Below are 22,051 nucleotides of genomic sequence, written 5' to 3'. Positions count from 1 at the left end.
AGGTGCCCCTCACCCCTTGAAGCATAAATAAATCCCGGAAATTATGGAATCCAGAAAAACTGAACCGAGTGCTTGCTGTAATAGCTTGGAGAAGTTCACTGCCCTGTTTTCCATTTGAATCTGAGCAGCTCTACTCTCAGAGGACAGCTACTCTCTAGACCACGGAGATTTTTACTGTAGATCCTGAGACTAAATTTGCTTAGTGGTGAGAGCCCAGGCATCCATTCTCACCTTCTTCAGTGGTTTTGCATCTCCCAGGACAGAACTGTACGGGATCAAGTCTCCTGTTACTATTAGTCATATACTTACACACTCTTTTACAGTAATTGCTGCAGTTTTACATGGGTAAGATTTTTCTCCCAAGCTAAACTATTGGTTTTATAATTTATACTTTTGTAGGTCTTGCCTCACTTTGCTGGCCGTTAAGAATACAATAAATACTGTTGATAGGTACAAAAAGGAGAATACACAGTTTCTGCCTAAGGGAATTTACAACTGGCCAAGGACGTACCACAAATCAAGGAAGAGTAATAGGACTGGAAATGATGAAAGGAAGTACTATAGAGGCTCTAAAAGGATAAGATTAGATCTTACTGAGGGTTCAGAAGAAGGATACATAAAGATAGACTCACTAAAGAATGCCCTTGAAGTTTTGAACCCCTTTGAGAGAGAAAAAAGACTTTTGTTTTGATTTCCTAATTGTTTGAAAGAAGGATTTTAAAAGCTAAAACAGTACTGTTGGGAATGGATGCAAAAGTCTGGAATACATTGTATTCTCTCTCTTGATCCCTCTTCATTAAGATTCAGACTTTGTTTCAATTTTATTTGCCAGAGGTATCATTTTATTACTTTAACATTTAATATCTGTTAATGTGGATTCAAACTGTGTAATTTAATTTCATAATAGTTACACAACTAGTGCTGCCATTCTTTTACCCATTCTGCTCAAGTTTCAAGTCAGTGGTAGAAGCCCTTTGACGTAGGCTGGAGCAGTAAAGAAGTAGACCAGCAAGCTACAGGCACCAAGTGTCTGTTTCAGCGCTCGTCCTGGACCCCCAACTCTCAGACTATAGAGAATGGTATAATAAAGTCATGTTTAGCTATATAATATCAAAAACTGGTGAATAATGTATCTATCATTCCCCCCTTCCTCTTCCCAGATACATTTCCAATAGGATTGACAATGAAACTAGCTGTCCTGATGTAAGACATTGGTGAAAAGAAACACACTGACTTAAAAAAAGCATCAGACATAGGAAAAACATTCTCTTCTATTACATAAGAAAATACTAAGAAGCAGAGAAAGAAACATTAAAGTATTTGATAGAAACACTTATTTTTCATTTTTATATTAGCAGCTGATAAAGAATAAAAAATGAAATTCTAGAATGCTATTTACATTGTTTTGAAAAAGAAGTACCAGAACAGCATTTGTATGAGATTCTTGCAGAAACAGGATCATAACTCAATTACTTTATTTCAAATAATCCAGTGCAGGACTAGATGAGGGAGTGGGGTCAAGGCTGGAAAGAGGATTTTAATATTAAGAAGGGGGAGCTGTTAAAGTCAGAAGCTGCCTTTGTTTCTGCAGCCAGCAGTTCTCCAAAGGTTCTTTAATTGTTAGTAGGTATCAGATGTTAATTTAAAAACTGGCTTGCAGTGCCTTTCCCCTTAAGAGTCAATTTTAGTAGATGTAAGATGGAGAATCTGCCTTTTGAACAAACTGTCTAGATGATTCAGATGCAGGTGATCTTACCAATATCGATTTTTCTCACACATTTTAGTGCAGGTCCCACCTGCATACAGGGTATATCCGACATGTAAGCGCCTGCTCCAATCAGTTCTATGCTGGAATACCCTTTTTCTAATGTATTCTTCAAAGACTACTATGAATATAATAATGATGATACAACAACAATCTATATTCACATAGTCCTCACTTTTCAGAAGGCACTACGCTATCAAAATGAATCCTCGCTCCAGCTCTGAAAGATAATGATTATTATGATTGTCCATTTATTTATTCAGCAAATATTTAGTGGGCCTCTAATGTGTGCTAGGAACTACTCCAGCACTGAAAAACTAAATAGACAGGTCCCTTCCTTTAAAAGGCTGATATTCCCATTTTAAGAGATAAATAATAAATAAGTAAACATACTATATGTCGGTGATAAATGCTGTGGAGAAAAACGAAGCTGGGTGTGTGAATACTAAGAAAGGTAATTGAGCAAATGCCTGGTTGGAGAGAACTGTTATTCTTGAGGATAGAGGCAAAGGAAATAGCTAATGCAAAAGGTGTGCTTGACATGTTTTGGCAAGAGGAGTGTGAATGAAGAAGAGGATGGTTGGAATTGAGGTCGGAGAAGTGGAGCAGATGGCACTAAATCATATAGGAAATCTTTCTTTCTAGGTTAGTCTAAGAATTTTGCTTTTTCCTCAAAGTTAGATGCAAAGCTATCATCCTTTTTAAAAGACTCATGGGCTATTGCATTGAAAATTGATCACAGGGGAACAAGGGCAGAATCAAGACTTATTAGAAGGCTGCTGCAAAGATCCAGGTGAGACATGAAGGAGGGTTGGCCCAAGGTAAAAGCAGGGGAGGTGGAGAGAAGTGGTCAGATTCTGGATCTGTTTTGCAGGTTCAGGAGGCAGAATGTGAGTGGGAGTGAGAGAATGAGAGGAGCTAAAGACAAATGTTTTCTGGTCTCTACAGCTGGCTGCATGGAGTTACTATTTGTTGTTATCTTATAGATAAAGAATTCGAAGTTTCAGGAGGTTAAGTAACTCCTCCAAAGTCAGCTGTCTAGTGATCTTTTATAGGTTTGTATGGAAAGATTGAGTGGTAGTTCCCCTTTCCCCCATCTCCTTAAGAAAATAGCCTTCACTAATATAAAGACAGCATTGAGGCTAAGGATGGGTTGTGGAATTTCAGGATTTCCAAGTATCTCCCTCTCTCAGAGATCCAGAAAAGAACAGACTCAGGTTTGGATGGCTGCAGGATGCCTGAGAGATAAGTCACTAAGCACTGAGACTCCGAAAGCAGCTGTAGAGGTGCTGGGTGGCTGCTTTCCTGCTGAGAGTAGAGAAGACCAAGACCAGGACCTCTGGAGAGGGCTGTCTGTGGCCAGACAAAGGAGGATCAACAGCATAACCCCAATCCAGTTTCCTAGGACCTCTCAAACCCTAGAGGTCTTGTTTAGTTCACTGCAGTGGGGGAAAAAATCCCAGAAATAATTCTCATCCACCTTGATGAGTTGGGGCTCTGAGCTGTGTTTTATATGAATGAATGAATACATGAATAAACAAAGACACGTGACAAGGATGTTTACCATGGCATTGCTAATTGAATGAAAGCCTTGGGAACGACCCAAATGTTCAACTATGTGGGAATAGTTGATTAAATTGTGGTATTGTATAGTGTAATACTATGTGTCTCTTTAAAATGCTGGAACAGATCTATATTGATGTGGAAGGTGTCTGCAACATGTTGCAAAATGAAAGGATCAGTTTACAGAAAGCTATGTAGATTATGATTCTGTGTAAGTCATACTATGTGCATACATACACAAATATATGTATGAGGAGATGGTTGGAACCAAGTTCGCAAAATTTTAACAATACTTATTAGTGGCTGATGAGGTTTATGTAATTTAGTTTACTTCCTGCTTTTTTGGATTAACTGTATTTTTAAAAAATGAGTCTGTCTCAATTATATAGTCAATAAAGGGAGAGGTTTTATTTTCTTTTGTTCACAAAAAGCAGGAAGGGGAAAAAAGGAGGACATAGAAGATCATGAAACTGATACAAATTTTAGAAAATAGGTGAAGTAAACAGAAGCAAAATTTAATTCAAAATAAATTAAAACAATGATATAGAAATCGGGCATAGATCATAAAATGTTATGATAAAAAGTAGTTCTAAAAAGGAAACTTTGGGGGAGAGAAATAATATTTTTTAAGACTTTTCCCGCTCCTTCAATTTCTATATCTAATTAGTCACCAGATTCTGCTGATGGTTGAATCCCCAGCAAAACTGGAAGATACTAAAAAATAGTTTTCAAGTTATCCTCACTACCTATACCAAGCTCTAACTTCGTTTCTCCAACTCTATCCCAGTTTCTTGCTGTAAATCTGATATCTAAGTGGCTTTGCTATCAGTGAAAGACAAATCTAAAACCCTAAACTGTATTTCAATTTCATTTCACCTATGGAATTACTTACATTTAAATAAGAGATGCTTGCATGAAAAAGCCTTCAGAACTTAAGTGTCCATCTTCAGCCTGACCTCGTTGCCTCTTGGGTTCCATGCCTGACCAGTGTTTCTGGTTGCCCACTGTACATGTTTACCTGGATGCCCTACACACCACTCAAACTCACCCCTTCAAAACTTGGTCCTCTTCCTGAATCCCACATCCTCCCTTTCTCTCATCCCTCACATTCTGAAAATTATACCTCCTAAAGCCCTCTGAATCCATTTCCACTTCTCTCTTCACACTGGTAAGGCCTTAATTCAGGCTCTAATCATTTCTCATTTGGACTTGCAGTTGCTTCTAAATGGTCTTTCTGCCTCCAATCCATCTTACATTAGCCATCATTCTAAAATGTACAATTGATCATGTCACTTGCCTGCTTAAAAAATCTTCAGTGGCCCCTCATTGCCTTTGCGATAAAGAAACAAATACATGAACATAGCATATAAGGTCCTTTGTGAGCTGGTTCCTGTCTACTTACTCCTCTAATCTCTCTCTATCTCATTCTTTAAACATACCGCACCCCAGTCATGCTGAACTAATTGCTGTTTTTTCAAACAAGCCATGCCTTCTTACTTTTGGCCCTAGAGTCAACCTGAAATGATTCCCCTTTCTCCACTTTATCTCCACCTAAAGCTCCTACTCATCTTTGAAGACTTAGCTCATGTCCCTTTTTTTCTGAAGACTTTGCTGACCTACTTAGGCAGAGTTTCACATAGACATTTATTCTATAGAATATTTTATATTTTATAAATGTTTTACTTATTGATGAATAACAAATTATCCCAAGACTTAGTGGCTTAACACCATAATAAACATTTATTTTCTCTTATAGTGTCTATGGGCTGGGAATATGGGAGCCACTTGCCTGGAAAATTCTGGCTAAGGTTTTCTCCTGAGGCTCAGTCAGTGTCAGCTGGGGCTGCAGTCATTTGAAAGCTTGAATGGCATTGGTAGATCCATCTTCAATGGCTTACTCACGTGGCTGGCAAGTTGGTGCTGGATGTTGGTAGAGGCCTCAGTTCCTCCCCTTGTGGGCCTCTCCACAGAGTTGCTTAAGAGCCTTCATGAGATGACTGCTGGCCTACCCCAAAGCAACCAATCCAAGAGACCAAAGCAGACATTGCAAGTCCTTTACCACCTGTCCTTGGAAGTCACCCACTATAACCTCTGCCATACACTGTTATTTACATAGACTAGCCCTGATCTGTTGTGGAGGACTACATAAAGACACGAATACAGAAAAGCAAGGATCATTGGGAACCATCTTGGACACTGGCTATGGCATACAGAGTAACAAATATAGTACATCACATCTCACCAGGCAGTGACTACAAATAAGATCATACTTACTTTTAGTGTTCAAATTATGATGGCATTAGCCCTCATAGCCTATTTCCTGGAAAAAGCAACCTCCTCCTCTTACATATTTCTTATGTAGCTCTTGTGTTCTCAGAAACAGTTCCTCCTGTACTTCTGCCCCAACTTTCTGGACCTGCTGTGGCCTTACTGTCTCTCACCCTTATGAGACCACTGGGTACCACTGTCTTGCACAGATGGCTGTCACCATTGTTTCTACCAACAACATTGCGAAGTTCTTGATATTTTTCCAAGAAAGTAGAACAAGCTCAAGAGCACAACTGAGGTCAGGCTGGGACGGTTAACAGGTCTTTTCAGAATGCTTGGGAATATTAGAAAAGAAGTGTAATGGAGAGGGTAACTGACACTGCTATTAGCAGCGACTACTCTGAGAGGTCCACAGTCTAAGCTAATCCTCAGAATGGCACAAACCTAGCTCCTCTGGAAACTCTACCACCACCAGATGTTGTTCTCTTGCCCTGTGTCCTACAAAAGACAGAGTACAACACAAATATGTCATCAGTTCAGTTCCTAAGGTCTGGGATTTTCAGTCTTTTTTTTTTAATTTTAATTTTTTATTTTTTGTGGGGGAGATAATTAGGTTTATTTATTCTTCTTATTTTTTTAAATGGAGATACCTGGGATTGAATCCAGGACCTCGTGCATACTAAGCACTGCACTCTACCACTGAGCTATGCCCTTCCCTCTGGGATTTTCCATCTTTAAATAACACCACAGGTGGAACTCAACAATCCACACCATGACCAAGCACTCTCCATTTCTTGTTCACAGCCTCTCCTCTTGCACTGGCTGAAGAGAATAAGCCTGTGCATTCTCATTCCTTTCCATCCCATTTCTATGACCCTCAGAAACAAAGAATAATCCGAAGATTAACGCTCTCAACTCTGCAAAGATACACAGTAATGTGTAAGCATAGGGAAGTCTAAATCCACACTTAAGGAAGAACATTTCCTGGTAGGAATAATAATCTATAGAAGCATAAAACTACTAAGAGACATCTTGTTAACAGCCTGAAGCATCTACATTTGCTTTACCTTAATTATTTCAGGCCTTCCCCAACTAGACATGGGTGGATTGCTTTATATTCACATAGCCCAAGAGACTACTTCGGGATGTTTCCCAGCCCTAAGGAAGAGCTGGTTCCAAAGGGAAATTGGATCCTTTACTTTTAGAAGGTAGTATTTCCAACTGCTTTTACTCATCAAGGTTGAAAAATAAAATCCTGACTTCAGCCAGCCTGGTTATATCACCTGCCATAATTACTTCTTGGAAAGCAAGTCCTCTTCATTAGGGAGCTCAGAGGTCAGACAGCAAAAATAGGAGCTGAAAGGAATCAGTGGTGCCTGGAGATAGAAAATAATGTCAAGCTGATTGTCATGTGGAAGCAGTAGGCTGCTGTAAAATGACAAGAGATTTTGGAGTTAGTCAAATGTAGGTCCACGTTATGGTGGATGCTTCCCTTATGTTGGGGTAACTCAGACATAACCTCTCTGAGCGTAAATGAAGTAAAATGATGGTAACAATCTCTACCGCATAGGGTTGAGGATTAAATGAAAAAATGTATAATCAAGCCTTGGCAGGCAGGCTTCACTCCAGGTACAACACTGGATGCTGGGAATAGAGTGGTAAACAGATGAAAATGAGTCACTGTCTAGGGGAAGGGTAATATCTCAGTGGCAGAGTGCATACTTAGCATGCACAAGGTCCTGGATTCTATCCCCAGTACCTCTATTTAAAAAAAAAAAAAAGTGAATCAATGTCTTCGCTGAGATTCCAGTCCAGAAGGGAAGACAGGCATTAAACAAACAACTACCTAATTACAACCGTGATGACTGCTATAATGAAGAAGCATAAGGTATCCTAAGAGGAGACTTGACCTAATTTAGGCTGGCAGGGAATGTGGCCTTGATGTTGTGATGTGAAAGGTGAGGAGTCTGGGTTGTAGAGAACATGTCAGGTTTCAATCAGAGCTTTCTGGGCTACTAGAAGGTGCTTGGTAAATGGGAGCTGATATAATAATAATAATAACAACAACAACAATAACAATAACAGTAATAATGATAAGCATTCCTCATCTTAAGACAGGGTGAGGGGAGGACATTTAAAAAATAATAACTATTATTATTACTAATTCAATACATGTTTGTGTACTGTGCTACTATGCATACTGAGGGTATGCTAAATGTGTGAACTTGAGCAAATAACTTCTTTGAGCCTTATTATGTTCATCTGTAAAATGGAGCTATTAATAGTACCTACCTCTTTATTCTTTCTTTGAGGATTCAGTGAAATAATGTACGTGGAATTATTAACATAGGGCCTGGCAAAAGGAGAAGATAATGTATGTTAGTAATATTATTATCGATCATTGGTCAGGGCCAGCTACATAATTTGCAGGGCCCAGTGTAAAATGAAAATGTAGCACCCTTGTTTAAAAAGTAAGAAGAATTTCAAGACCACAGCATTAGGGCATCAAGCCAAGCGTGAGGCCCTGTGTGACTGCATAGCTAACACGGTCATTAAGACAGTCCTGTCACTAATTATCTCACATATAAGTTTACCTATCCAAGAAGATTGAATTTAGGTGGGGAGTAACTTCCTAAAGTCAATCTGTTGAATTTAGTTTATAAGGATAAAATATATGCATATTCAACATATAAATATATCAATTGATAATTTATACTTACATTTTTCTCAACATTTTATTATGACAAATGTTAAAGTGCAAAATTAGAAGAATTTTATAACGAGCATATGTATACTTATCACCTAGATTCTACAATAACATTTTATTGTATTTGCTTTGTTGTATATCTATCCATCTGTCCATTCCTCAAACCATCCATTAATATATCTTGGTTTTGATGTGTTTCAAAGTAAATTCCAGGCAGGAGGCTGGTATAGCTTAGTGGTAGAGTGCAGGCTTAGCATGCATGAGGTCCTGGGTTCAATCCCTAGTATCTCCGTTAAAAAATTAATTAATTAAATAAACCTAATTACCAACTTTCCTGAAAAACAAAAAATAAAATAGTTGCTTAAATAAAGCTATAAATGAACAAAGTAAATTCCAGACATCAATATCACTAAAATCCAATTTGTATTTTTTTCCTTTTGATGTAAAATTGACACATAGAAGAACGCACAAATCTTAAGAGTAAATTTGTTGAATTTTGACAAATGCATATACCTCTGTAACCCAAAGCTTTAGAACATTACCCATCGCCCTTAAAATTTTCTTCATACCCCTTCCCATCTAATTTCCATCCTTACCTTCCCCTAGAGACAACTACTGTTCTGATTTTTTTTTCCTGGGGCTTAAATTTTTCAGACGTACTTGACATAAGTACTTAGCTTCAGTACTTTGTATTTCAAAGCATAGAAAATTCTGCAGACTGTAAAACAGGAAAGATAACTATAGGATATTGTGGTGCAATCAACAAGTATTTGTTGAGTCAAAGAGTAAAACTAGTGAATCACTTGAATGCTTTTTCTTTGTAATAGTTTCATTTTTTTGGAAAAAGTGATAATAACTATATACCAGGAAAAGAAAAGGAAATAATATGAAAAAAAAGGGAGAGGAAATTAAAAATCACCCATCATGGAGGAGAAACATTTGAAGTATTTTGATGAAATTTCTCCCAAATATGTATGTATATATACATACAGTGATCTATGGATGAAATTTGATAAAAATAGGATCATACACATATATGATCTATCACTTAACAAAATGCTGGGTTACAACCTGAGTATGTTGTACATGGTGATTTATGATACCAAAATTCCCTCTGAAAAGGAGGCACCAATTTACCTCCACTGACTGGCTAAGTTTTAAATTCTTAAGAATAGAGAATAAACGTTTGTTTTATATTTTTTCCTTTAGGATAGAACAGAGGGAAACACATGAAGGGCTAATAAGTGCCCCTAAGAGGAAAGCAAATCAATCCAGTTGAACTCAGTTCAGTAAACAATTATTAAGCATATACTGTATGCAAAGATAAGACTAGCTGCTGGGAACAGAAAGTTGAGAAGTCATGAACCCAATATTCAGAATACTCATACTCTAACAGGACAATTTCGTTGACTACTGTGATTTGTCCTCACTTGAGGCTACGTGATGAGAAAGAATCCTAAGGATCTACTCCTGAAGGGGCATTAAGTCCTACATTAAATTTGGTACAAAATTCAAAAGTTGTAAGTGAAAATCAAGTCTCTCTCCCATACTTCTTCCTGAGATTCTTCTCCATTTTTCCCCACTCCAGAGTTGACCACTGTTACTGATTTCCTGTACCTCTTCCCAGAAAATGCTCTGTGTATATGTATACAGGCATATGCTAAGTAGGCAAAAACATTAATTGTCCACTCATCGCTTACTCATTCAAGCAATTTTGAAATACAATAGTGTGATACTTACACATAATTTTGCACATTGCTCTTAAAATTATATCTTGGAGATTGTTCCGTATTTATGCATATAGAGTTGCTTCATTTATGTTTAACTTGGATATCATTACATACAGTCTTAAGGTGCTCCTTCGTTCTTTTTTATCATCTGCACACTATTCCATTATGTGAATATATTGATTTAACCAGTACTCCAACTCTAAGGTTGATCCCAGTACTTTGCTTGTATGATCCTGCAATGAATACCCTTCTAGATACTGAAATTAATTTGCAATAAGAAGTGATTGTGTGAAGGTAGTAATGTTTGGCTTCAAATCAAGTTAGTAAGTACTTGATAGAGACATTAGAGACTTTTATTGGATTATAGATGAATATTTAAAAGAACAAAGCATTAAATATATATGCTGTGTCTGAAGTATATTCCCCCAAACAACTGTTAAAAGAAAAGCATAAAAGCCAACAGGAAATCTCCACCCATTTAGTCATATTCCTCAGGAGCAGTAAATAGATAGGCCTTACCCAGTGTCTTTCAGGTTCACAGTGGAGCTTTGTCACACTAATAGTAAGGACTCATTCTTAGAGTCCATGCCTTGGCACTAAGAACTTACCCTGGAGAGCTTGAATCTAGCAATGTAGACATACAAATATTCATTTGTCACACAAATAATTCATCAAAAGGCCTTTGGACACGCACGCAGAGAAACAGATTTCCTTTTGCCCTTCCCGTTGACTTTTTTTTTTCCACTTCATTTTGAAATAATAACACTTAGATAAATGTTTCAAGAATAGCACAAAGAACTCCCACACACTTTTTATTCAAATTCACTATTTTTTAACATTTGGCCACATTCTCCTTTCTTTATACATATAAATTTATGTATCATATATATGTATCTATATGAGTCTTTTTTCCTAAAGTATCTGAGAGTAGGTTGTATACTTAATGGCCTTTTATCCCTTAATGCTTCAATATATATTTCCAAAAACAGGGATATTTTATTGATTTTGAGGGGAAAGACTGACATGGCTACTTCCACCTATCCTTTTACAAAATCATGGGCTTTAAGAACTAGAAGTAACCTTAAGGAGTCTAGTTCACCCCTTTACACACAGGGAAGCCCAGAATTGGCAAATGAGTCAGCCAACATCTCCCAGTATCTGGGAGAAGATCCTCTCTTCTGGCTCTTTCTACTTTACAAGCCACTTGGGATCATCTGGTCCAAACCATTCAATAGATTTTATAAATGAGGAAACTATGGCCCAGAGAGGGTTTATGATTTGTCTAATGTCACATAGGAAGTTACTTGCCTGGATTCCATAGGTAGCTATACCTCTTTGCTGTGGGGCTCAAGGAGAATTCTAATTTTCCTGAATGCACACTCAGTCAATAAGCTGTTAAATGGGCATCTTAATGCTTTTGCCTTCCTATTCCTCCTTGCAACAGCTTTGTGAAATCATCCTTCTTCCACTGAATACAGAATTACTGGGAATTCAAAGCTCCCCGCCTTTCCGGTCATGAAATGGGCGAGTAATCCAACCTAGGTCAGTCAGCTTCTCTGGGGCATGTGAATCTTGAGGAGAGAGACTCAAGGACTGAAAAAGGGTGAGCTGATTCCTGGTACCCTGATGAGGCTGCTTATTGGCTTTTGTTGCTCATCAGCTCTGCTTCCCATCCTTCCTGAGACTTGCTTCTTCAGCATTTATTGCCATTCTCTGAGCTATGCCATGTCTTTCCAATACTTTCCATCGGCTTAGATTGGCCAGGGGTAGTTTCTGTTATTTGCAAACATAGGACCTTAACCAATAACAGCTGACTTGAAAACAATTTTTGCTTTCAGAAACATGTGCCAAAACAGAGCCGTGACATAGGTTGCATAGGAAAAAGTTGGACCTCGGTACACCCTTCCTCAAAGCTTAGTGTGAAAGTGCTTTTCGGGCTCGTTGTGCTGCTGTTCAGTCTAACTAATGACATTTCACTTTCACACTCCCAGAAGTGACTGTTCCTGGAAAAACAGAGCAACCTTTCTGTTAGTTGTAGCTCTTAGAAATGTCTCCAGCAAAGGGGCAGCACTTAGTCAGTGGTTAACTCCATTGCCCCCAAACTGTCCATCTGTGTGGTTAGAGTGTTGAAATTCAATCTGACGTGAGCACAATAGCCCAGGGTGGGCTCCCTGCCTGATTGACTCTGGGGCTTGCTGCCAGCAGGAAGTGAAGACACTGCACATTGTCTTCCCTGACAATCTGTTCCTGACCTCCTGAGAGGACCTTTGGGAGGCACTCACACATACGCAAGAGCACATTGGTATCTCCAGAATGACATTTAGGCAGTGTAGTATGAATCTGCATCCAGGAAAAAAGAATCTCTATAAAAGCATAATCATCATCCAAGAGGTTCCCAAGCTCATGGTGAAAATTGCGTTTTTCTCTTTAATTTTTTTAATCTTAATATTCTTTAAAATAATAGAATTATATATTATATATAATTTAGTATTATTACTATTAATATTATTACACTGGGCAGCCTAGCTTCTCAATAGCGACTCAAGAGCCAGATCTTTGCATCGCCAAAGATCCAATCATTTAACAAATATTTTTGTGTCAGCTTTGTGCTAGGCACATAGCAAATACAAACTGGCAGTGTCCTTACTCTTAACAATGCTTACAGTCCAAAGAGACAACAGACATTAATCAAGATGTTATAGTCATACCCCATTACAAAGTGTTATATGAAAGACAAGTACAAAGATCTGTGAGAGAGATTGAGAGTAAACTGCTTTCCTCAAAACAGTTCCCATAATTCCAGGTGAACCTCTTAAAAAGACTAGAGGGTAGAGGGGAGGGTATAGCTCGAGTGGTAGAGCTCATGCTGAGCATGCACGAGGTCCTGGGTTCAATCCCCAGTACCTCCTCCAAATATAAATAAATAAATAAACCCAATTATCTCCCCCTCATAAAACAAAACAAAGCAAAAACAAACAAATAAAAAGACTAGAGGGCTATTCCTCCCCCTACTCCATGAGTCTGTAAATGTACCAGCCTAGCCTTGGTCAAAAAAACATAGACCTAGTCCCCCTTTTAGAGCAAAAACTAGGAGTTCTGCCTTTATTTTCTCATCGCATTAATCATTATTGTTTTCAAGGCCAAATAGAACAGGAAAATCATTTAGACAAAATGTCCCCAAAAATAAAAGACTACCTTTCTAAAAGCAAATACAAACAGAGAGATGTATTCATTTTTCACTGCTGCTGTTACAAATTACTGTAAATTTAGTGGCTTAAAAATAACATAAGTTTATTATCTTAAAATTCTATTGGTCAGAAGTCCAACTGGGTCTCACTAGGTTAAAATCAAGGAATTGGCAGAACTGAGTTCCTTTCTGAAGGCTGCAGGGGAGTTATCAGCTTCCTTGCCTTTTTCCAGCTTCTAGAGGCTTCCTTCATTCCTTAGTTGGTGTCCACCTTTCCTCCATCTTCAAAGTCAGCAACAGGTTGAGTCTTCATGTCACACTTTTCTGATCTACTTGTGGACTCATGTGCTTAAGCGTAGATCCACCCAGATAATCCAGGATAATCTCCCCAGCTCAAATTCTGCACCATTAACTGTACCTGCAATGTAACATACTCATTTTTCCCTGTAATGTAACATACTCATAGGTTCTGGGGGTAGGACATGGACACCTTTGAGGGGCCATTATTCTGCCTGCCACAGAAGACATAGAAAATGTCCTTGTTAAGGGTGGAAAAAAGTAGAGATGCTTCATTCTGTGTGGACAAAGCAATAGGTGCAAGATGATGCCAGTTTTCTATTTGTGGTCCTTGTCTCTGGGCAGTGGAAGGATGGCTAATATTTCTTTATGCTTCTCTGTGTTCTAAGTTTTCTTTTTAAAAAATTATTTATTTGTTTTTTTGGTGGGGGTAGAGGTCATTAGGTTTATTTATTTAATGGAGGTACTGGGGATTGAACCTAGGACCTTGTGTATGTTAGGCACCGGCTCTGCCACTGAGCTATACTCTCCCCCTGCTGTTTTCCACATTTTCTACATTAAAAATCAAATACTTTAAAAACCATTATATTGAAATTATTTAGGAGAATGTCTGTATTGTTAAAAAGTGCATGTTGAACTATTTTGGAGCAAAGTATTATGCCGTCAGCAATTTACTGTGAAAGAGTTCAGGAAACACACACAGAGACATAGATAAGGCAACAACGACCAAATAGTAACAACTTTGACTCACAGAGGGGTATATATTTGTATTCATCATGATTTTATTTTAATTTTCCTGTACATTTGAAATTTTTTATAATAAAAAGCAAAACTAATGGACAGAGATTCTATATTGATTCTATATTATTCTAATTATCATTTTCAAGAATAACTTCAGAGTCTAAGAGTGAAAAAATAAGTCACAAAATCAAGGCAAGTTTACTTCAGCAACCATCTTTACCACTGATGCCAAGTTTTATCATTAGATCCCAAGAAATAGGGAAATGGACCTATCTGGTTTCACTTGAAAAGGTCTCATTTCTATAAGAAGCCTTTATTCACTGTCAGTAGCTCACTAATTTCTCTTATAGCATTTCATGTGTTGTGCTTGTACAGAGGAGATGGGTTCTCAAAGGGCAGGACCAGGTCTATAATCTGACGAGCCCACTACAAAGTAAAAATGAGGGAATTTCAAGACAGCAGAGTCCTTCCAAGTGCAGGCCTTATGTAAGGTCACACATCCATGAAATTGGCCCTATGCCAAGCCCAGCCGATTCCACAAATGGTCTTCTCCCTCCAAGCCTTATATGCTGGACTTGCCTGGTGGGAATCGGAGTGGAGGAAGAGCAGGCACTTCAGACTCATTTTACTGCATAGTCTTTTCGCTGTATTTCAACTAAAGGTCTTAAGGGATACTTAAGACCAGATACCCCTGAAAAATTATCAATTCTCCAAAGTATAACCTTTCAGTGAGATGCTGCTGACCGTTATAGATGACAGTGTTGTACAGTGGCAGCAACAATGCATCTACCTGAAACAAAAGCTCTAATGGAGCTAATTAAAAGGAAATACAAATAATTATATTCAAAAACCATGATTTAAAATTTTATGGTCTTCCAAGAATATCCTAAAAATATTTTTTTGAAAAAGCACTAGGTGAACAAAACTGCCACATATAAACATCTCTGATATTTTAATTGGTAACTAAGTTATTTATAAACAAACCCAGATACACCAATAAAGATTCAGAAAGAAAATGCCTCATGTGGTTTTATGACCCATCCCTTTTGTTCTTAAGCATTTGCTGCATTCCAAGTTACATTCTTAAATTAATTATAAAAAGCAAAAGAATACTTCCAGTAATCAAAAGGGGACTTACACAAGAGTGACAAAAAAATAAATATAATTTCATCCCTTCTCCTTCCTTCTCCCCCAATCCAGGCTTTTTACTATTGATATAAAGTATTTATCACTTCTAGGAATAAGGTTCCTAGTGTTGATTTTCTCATTACTAATAAATAACATGGTATTTTTTAAAGGGCATGCCTCATATGGCTGGCTTAGAAAGACATCTGGAAAGATATAGCTAATAAACTGTTAACAGTCGCTAATCCTAGACTGAGGATTTGTGATGAAGATAGAGGGGAATCTTAGACTTTCCTTACTTTTGCTCATATGAATATATGCAATTAATATGTATTAGTTTTATCAGTCCAAAATAATCAGTATAGATACATTAAAAAAAAAAACCCAAACAACCTGGCATGTACTTTAGATCTAGCATGCTGATTTAGAATCAGTCACTTAATCTCTTTGAGATTCAGTTTCCCTACTTATAAAATGGGGTTATACCACACAGAGGTGTCATGAGGAAAATGCCTTACCATGTAGTAAATACACATTCAATAAATAAATTTAATAAATTCCTTCTCTGAGCCTCAGATTCCTTGCCTGCAAAATGAGGGAGCTAGGTTAGTTGTCCATGATCCTTTTGAGAGTTAATCATCTGACTCCTTTTTATATTCACAAAAAAAGATTGCTAAATGAAAAATAAGTGTCTTTACTTGTCTTCAGGTAATTGTTTTTCTTTTATTTCCTGAAGAACCAGGAAATAAAAACCGATGAGCAGTACCTCTGGAATGTCTGGGCAACTCCACCCTGGACACCTGGGAAATGACACAGTTTTTCCACTTATTAGAAACTCCCCTGATGAGAGGAGCCTTTCTTATTGGGAAGAAGATTAAATTTAAGTTTCAGTAAGCCAGTATGTGTCATTAAAAATGTTATATACTCTTAGTTTTCATCTTTGACTATTCCAAGTCTCCTCTTTAGTTAGTTTGCTTACTTACATGTATTTGCAATCCAAATACTCTGTTTAAGCAGTTATGCAAGTGTTCCATAATTCATTATATCATATGTCATTGGTTAATGTCCAATTAGATCATTATCACTTGGGGAAGTTTGCATATTAAGTGTGTTTACAGAATAAACTCTGTAAGTAAGTAGAGTTGTCTCTTACACATTTGAAATGCTAGTAATTGTTTATCTTTCATGGTACCACGGTAATAATTTTACAATTCTTTCTTTGCTTTTGTAAGATTGAAAAGTAGCATGGATCATAGCAGAGGTAATAATTATCAGTCTATTAAAAAAGTAAAAATAAAAAAGGAAGAGAAAGCTACCACATTGGAAAATACTATGATACCAAATTTCTCAAAACATAATGTGCTTTTTATTTAATTAAAATATTGTATGGATACAAAATCATAGCAAGGAACACCCACATGGCTTAGAATTCAAAATATCTCATGTATGAGCTGTCTTAATTTAAGCCTTTTCTGTGCCTACCGAACACCAGTGGGTGAAGAACGCCTTCAGTGTCATTTTAGCATTTCCAGCACCCTGCATAGCTTGGTAAGATTCTTTACCCTTCCAGGTTATTAGCAGTTCCAGCTTTTCTTTGGGGAAAAAAAAAAAAGCATATTCTGTTTGCTAACATTAATTTTAAGAGATTGTAATAGAACTGAACATAAAGAGACAATTTTTGTTTCCACATTTATGAACAAGTTTCTCTACATACAAATCAGAGATAATACAACATGCTCCTTACTATATGTGGAAGGCTGGAAGAATTCTTACTATTTTTTTTTTAACATTTTTTATTGATTTATAATCATTTTACAATGTTGTGTCAAATTCCAATGTTCAGCACAATTTTTCAGTTATTCATGGACATATACACACTCATTGTCACATTTTTTTCTCTGTGAGTTATCATAACATTTTGTGTATATTTCCCTGTGCTATACAGTGTAGTCTATTCTACAATTTTGAAATCCCAGTCTATCCCTTCCCACCCTCCACCCCCCAAGAATTCTTACCATTAGTAATGATAACAGAAACTAACATTCTCTGAGTATCTACTATTTTCCAGGCATCATGGTAGGCACTTTGTCTTACGTTATCTTATTTAATCCTAACAAGACTCTGTGGACTACTATCTACTTTTTTCAGATGAGGAAACAAACTTAGAGGAGTTAAATAATTTATAATTTACAGTGCTGTTAAATGGTGATGCAGTGTCTGATTCTGAAACCTTCATTTTCATCACTCTACTTTCCACCTTCTAGGAGAAAGATGGAAATATTTTGAAGACCATTGCATGCCTGCAAGTCCTTCAGCAATTGAAACCACTTTTCTGTGTCCTTTCTTTTTGCCCACCCCTCTTTATGTTCCAGTAATAAATTAATTACTACTTGTAATTCCCTTAAAGTCCTTTACTTCCAAGACTCTGGGTCTTTGTTTATAATGTTTTCCTGGCCTAAAATTTCATTATCCCACTACTACCAGACTAGCTGGCCTACTCCTACTCATTTTTCATCTCAATTTAAACTACTCCACCATGCTCCCATTACTCTTAATAAACTGATTACACCGAGAATCATATTGTGTCATCACCTAAATTGTGAGCAACTCAAGGGAGTCTCTTTTCTTTTTCATTGTTGTATATTCTACACTAGCTGTTCCCCACATTTAATTAAATATTTGTAGAATGAATGAATGAAAGAATGTATAAGTGACTTAATAAATTCATGCACGGAACTCATTAGGGATTGTGGAGGGACCTATGTTACTTTATTTCACATAAGCCTAAAAGTTACAACAAATGAAAACTTTTCATCCTCTTATATTAAAACTTCTCAACATATCCTTATTCTTCTCCAGAATAATGTACCTGGAACATGGTAGTAATTCAATACATACTTGCTGAAACAGTGAAGAGTGTTAGAAAAGTATACAAGGTTCTTATAAGCTAACACATTTTCTCTCTAGACTCACTTTCTTCCACTCCTACTTTATCTTGTAATAATGAATAACAGTATGTAATTTTTAATCATGTATCAAATATTATTGTCACTATTATGTTCCAGGCACATTGGTCCACTGTTTCAAATAGACTTATTCTTTTTCTTGCTAAACCCTCTTCCTGGAAATTAATGAAACCATTCAGCAAATAACCATATTTATTGTGGCTCTCCTACCATCCTTCTTTCAGTTAGTTACCTCCTCTAGAAGGCCATCCCTGACCCCTTTAGTACCCAGTATTTGCTCCCATCTTAGCCCTGATTGCATCAAAGTGAAGTTATCTCTATCTGTTTGTCACCCGCCTCTCTCCATCCCTATCTCACAATACCCAGGTGTACTATCAGAGGGCAAGGATTGAGATTTTGTTCACCTGTGTGTCCCCAGGGCCCAGCACAGAGCTCAGGACAGGGCCAACACCAAAATACAAGAATTGAAATGAATAGTAGTTACTCTTGTACGAGCAAATGTATTGCTACCTTGAATTCTCACAACAGGTAGATTAAGTATTTTCTCCATGTTATATATGACAAAACAAGGTTGAAGAGGTTTAGAAACTTGCCCAGGGTCACACAGTGGTGGAGCCTGTTATCAAAGGAATCTGAAGAATGAAGCCACCATTGCCTCTAAATGGATAAAACTTGTTCCCACTATCTTTTCTTGAAATTTTCGTTTAGATTTTGCAAAGTCTTTCCTTCTTGAGACTAATGACTCCTCATCTACCTTAATGCTATAAGTGGGAGCAATACCCCGTCCTTCATAATAGAAATTACTTGATCTCTCTCTGGAAGTAACGTGATTTTAAACTTTCTCAAGTCACCCTGATTCTGGGGTAGAATCTGTGTTGGGAGCCCTAGGTGACATGACAGTTCCAATGAGAAGAAATGTCCTTTGAAATGGAATGCAGGGACCAAGAAAGAGTTTTTCTCCGGGCACAATACATAGAGAAGATTTTAAGAAGAGGAGGATGGGTCTTCTTACAGATGCACAAATCCTAAGACTTGTGGGAATTTAGTTGCTCACACCTAAGGGTACTGAGTTGCCCACAGCTAAGATGGATGCTAATAACATCTCCTTCTGATGTGTCTGTTTTCATTTTTCGTTGGTATTTTCAACGACGACTATAGTGAATAAAATTTGGTAAGAATTGCCGCCTTCTTACCAAGATGGTAAAGTAGGAAGTTGGCACGTTGGATTTAGAAAACCTTCAACAGGTCAAATTTTTTCTTGCCCTTAACCAAAATGGTGGTAAAGGTTGTCCCATGATTTTGAAGCGTCCAACCCTTAACTAAGATGGCGCCCGGAGGCTTGTTAAAAATGAGCTTGCCCTCTCTCCTGCCCTTGACCATCATGGCTTCCTAGGCGTCGACCACGTGACTCCCCGACTACGGCGCGGCAGAGGGGTAGGAGGGCCCTTGAAGGGTGCGCGTTCCCGTGGCGGTGCACCGGGTAGGTTCAGTCAGAGTCACTATGGCGGCCGGCGCTGGCAAGGTAAGCTGAGGCGGCGGCGGCGGCGGCGAGGGAAGCTGGACCCGTCGTGGCCTCTGGGCTCCCGATCCACGCAGCCCGTCTGCGGAGAGGTCGGCCCAGGTCGTGACCAGTCGCGGGGGCTGGCTGGGGCGGGCTGAGAGGGGCGCGGGCTGAGGCGGGCGGGCACCGGCGCCTGACGGCCGTTTGTTTTGATGTTTTTCACACCAGGTCGGAAAGTTTCCTGCCTCGTCGGGCACAGCCTGAGCGTGTCCCGCCGGCCGCGAGTGGTGGAGGCTGCGGCGGACCCAGCCCGGGGCCTCCAGGCCTCTCCCCCAACCTCCGGGCCAGCCTCCCTCCCCCACCTCCTTGTCCGTCGGGAGCTTCGGCTGCAGTCCCTGAGATGCGACCCTCGCGGAGGAGACCCTGAGAGGAGGCGGCCGGTGTGCTGAGCAGAAGACAGGAGCCCAGGAGTCCAGGCGTCCAGGGAGCAACTTCCTACGGGCCGAGACCCCGCAGCCTCCCCAGGGTCGCGCCTCGCTCGGTGCGCACCGGCCTGCGGAGCCGGATCCCCGCCCTGGTCGCGGGGACGCCCGCCAGGTGCCCCGGAGTCCCGCCTTGGCCGCTGCCCGCGCCCCCGCCGGTCCCCGCTTCTCGTGCCAAGAACCCCAGCCATCTCCGCCTCGGCTCGTGCTGGGGACCCCGTGCCACCTCCCGGGCGGCCTCCGCACAGGAGGGGCAATGCAGACTGTCCCACTGGCAGTTTAGACCCCCTCGCCGCCCCCATCGCCTCTCGTCCCTCCACTCCCGAGGCCCTCAGAGGTGCTCAGCTACACCTTTCTTCCGCCCGAAAGGACCTTTCTGGCCGCACCGAACCGACCCTTCCTTCATGCTGCAGTGCTGCAACATTTCCGCCACCGAGGGGGAAGAGCGGCCGCGATCCCAAACAAAACACAAGAATTGGTGTGTGACTCATCTGCTTGGATACCTCCAGTCCCCAAACTGTCTTCCAGGAGTTTTCTTGGCCGAAGCTGTCCGATGTTTGAGCCTTTTCTTCCCAGGGAGGAAGATGGACTGAAAGCTGCCAGTTGGGGACTTTTTGTGATCAAGGAGCTGCTGGGTTTTAAAGGAGGTGATGGGGCTTGCGCTGGCTTGTCTTCCCACTCAAGTGAAGAGTTGCTGATGTTCACTGGTTATGCTTAGACAATGTGCAGTTTGCTTTAATTTAAAATTTTGGGGGGGATAGGGGTATAGGCTTGTGAAGGACAGTCCGGATCCGGTGGAACTCCTCTTTGTCCCTCGTAGGAGAGACACCCCCAAGTCTGTCCTCGATGCCGTCAGCCTTGGCCATCTTCACTTGCCGCCCGAACTCGCACCCGTTTCAGGAGCGTCATGTCTATCTGGACGAGCCCATTAAAATCGGCCGCTCTGTGGCCCGCTGTCGACCAGCTCAGAATAATGCTACCTTTGATTGCAAAGTGCTGTCAAGGAACCATGCTCTCGTCTGGTTTGATCACAAGACGGGCAAGGTAATGTCACTCCGTTGTCTAACAGTCTTTACTTTTCGTTTCCCTTTGCTCTTTCTGCATAATGTATGCAGGATGCCAGGGTCTGCACCCAGAGGAGACTTAGCAAGGCCAGAAACCAAGTTTTTGTGTGCCTGGTTCTAGTGGAAATTTGACTGAGGTGGTTGAATGGAAAACAGAGAAGGTATTGTAATTAAATGCCTCGAGAGGGCGATGGCATCTTGATAACGTGGTCATTCCCAGTGAAATCCCAAACCCTAAATCGTTTTAGAAAACTAGATAGTGAAACTTGGCTTTTTGCTTTCAGTCTTTTTAGAAAGGTGAATTTGCAGTTCCGTGCTTGACGAAGCAAGCAGCAGTTCCTAAAGCAATGCAGGGAATCCTTCTCCAGTATTACACTGGGGCTGAAGTGTCTCAGTGGTGAGATGTAGTTAACACAGTAGTTTTTAGTTGAGTTCAGGTCAGGGCCTTTCTAGCAGAGACAATGTTTGTGTAAATTTACGCTTTTGAAAGATTTGATGTATGTTTATGAAGGAATAATTTGCAATTATCAAAGCCAATTTAATTAAGCAAGAACAATTGTAACTTTACATTTTCAGTTTTGTTTACAAGTTGAGTGAACATATACCAGTTGTTTTCGAAAATCACTTTTTGCTGTTCTCTGTAGCACTGATTGAG

At 39.4% G+C, this 22,051-nt stretch overlaps 1 protein-coding gene and 1 long non-coding RNA gene across 34 annotated transcripts in view; both read left to right on the top strand.

The window, feature by feature from the left end:
* The window catches only part of LOC123612271 (uncharacterized), a 35,923-nt gene extending 17,655 nt beyond the window's left edge, over positions 1-18,268 (top strand). The window contains exon 4 of the long non-coding RNA XR_006719490.2: positions 17,648-18,268. This is a non-coding gene — a long non-coding RNA (uncharacterized LOC123612271). The remainder of the gene's footprint in view (positions 1-17,647) is intronic.
* Positions 18,269-21,178: 2,910 nt separating this feature from the next.
* The window catches only part of SLMAP (sarcolemma associated protein), a 121,842-nt gene continuing 120,969 nt past the window's right edge, over positions 21,179-22,051 (top strand). For all 33 annotated transcript variants that reach the window (XM_045505403.2, XM_045505404.2, XM_045505395.2 and 30 more), the window contains exon 1: positions 21,179-21,376. In XM_045505403.2, coding sequence (XP_045361359.1) covers positions 21,179-21,376 — 198 coding nt within the window. The remainder of the gene's footprint in view (positions 21,377-22,051) is intronic.

Source organism: Camelus bactrianus, chromosome 17 (assembly GCF_048773025.1).
Source record: "Camelus bactrianus isolate YW-2024 breed Bactrian camel chromosome 17, ASM4877302v1, whole genome shotgun sequence".
NCBI lineage: Eukaryota > Metazoa > Chordata > Mammalia > Artiodactyla > Camelidae > Camelus > Camelus bactrianus.
The sequence above is the reverse complement of the archived record's forward strand: the minus strand, read 5'-3'. Positions and strand labels throughout refer to the sequence as shown.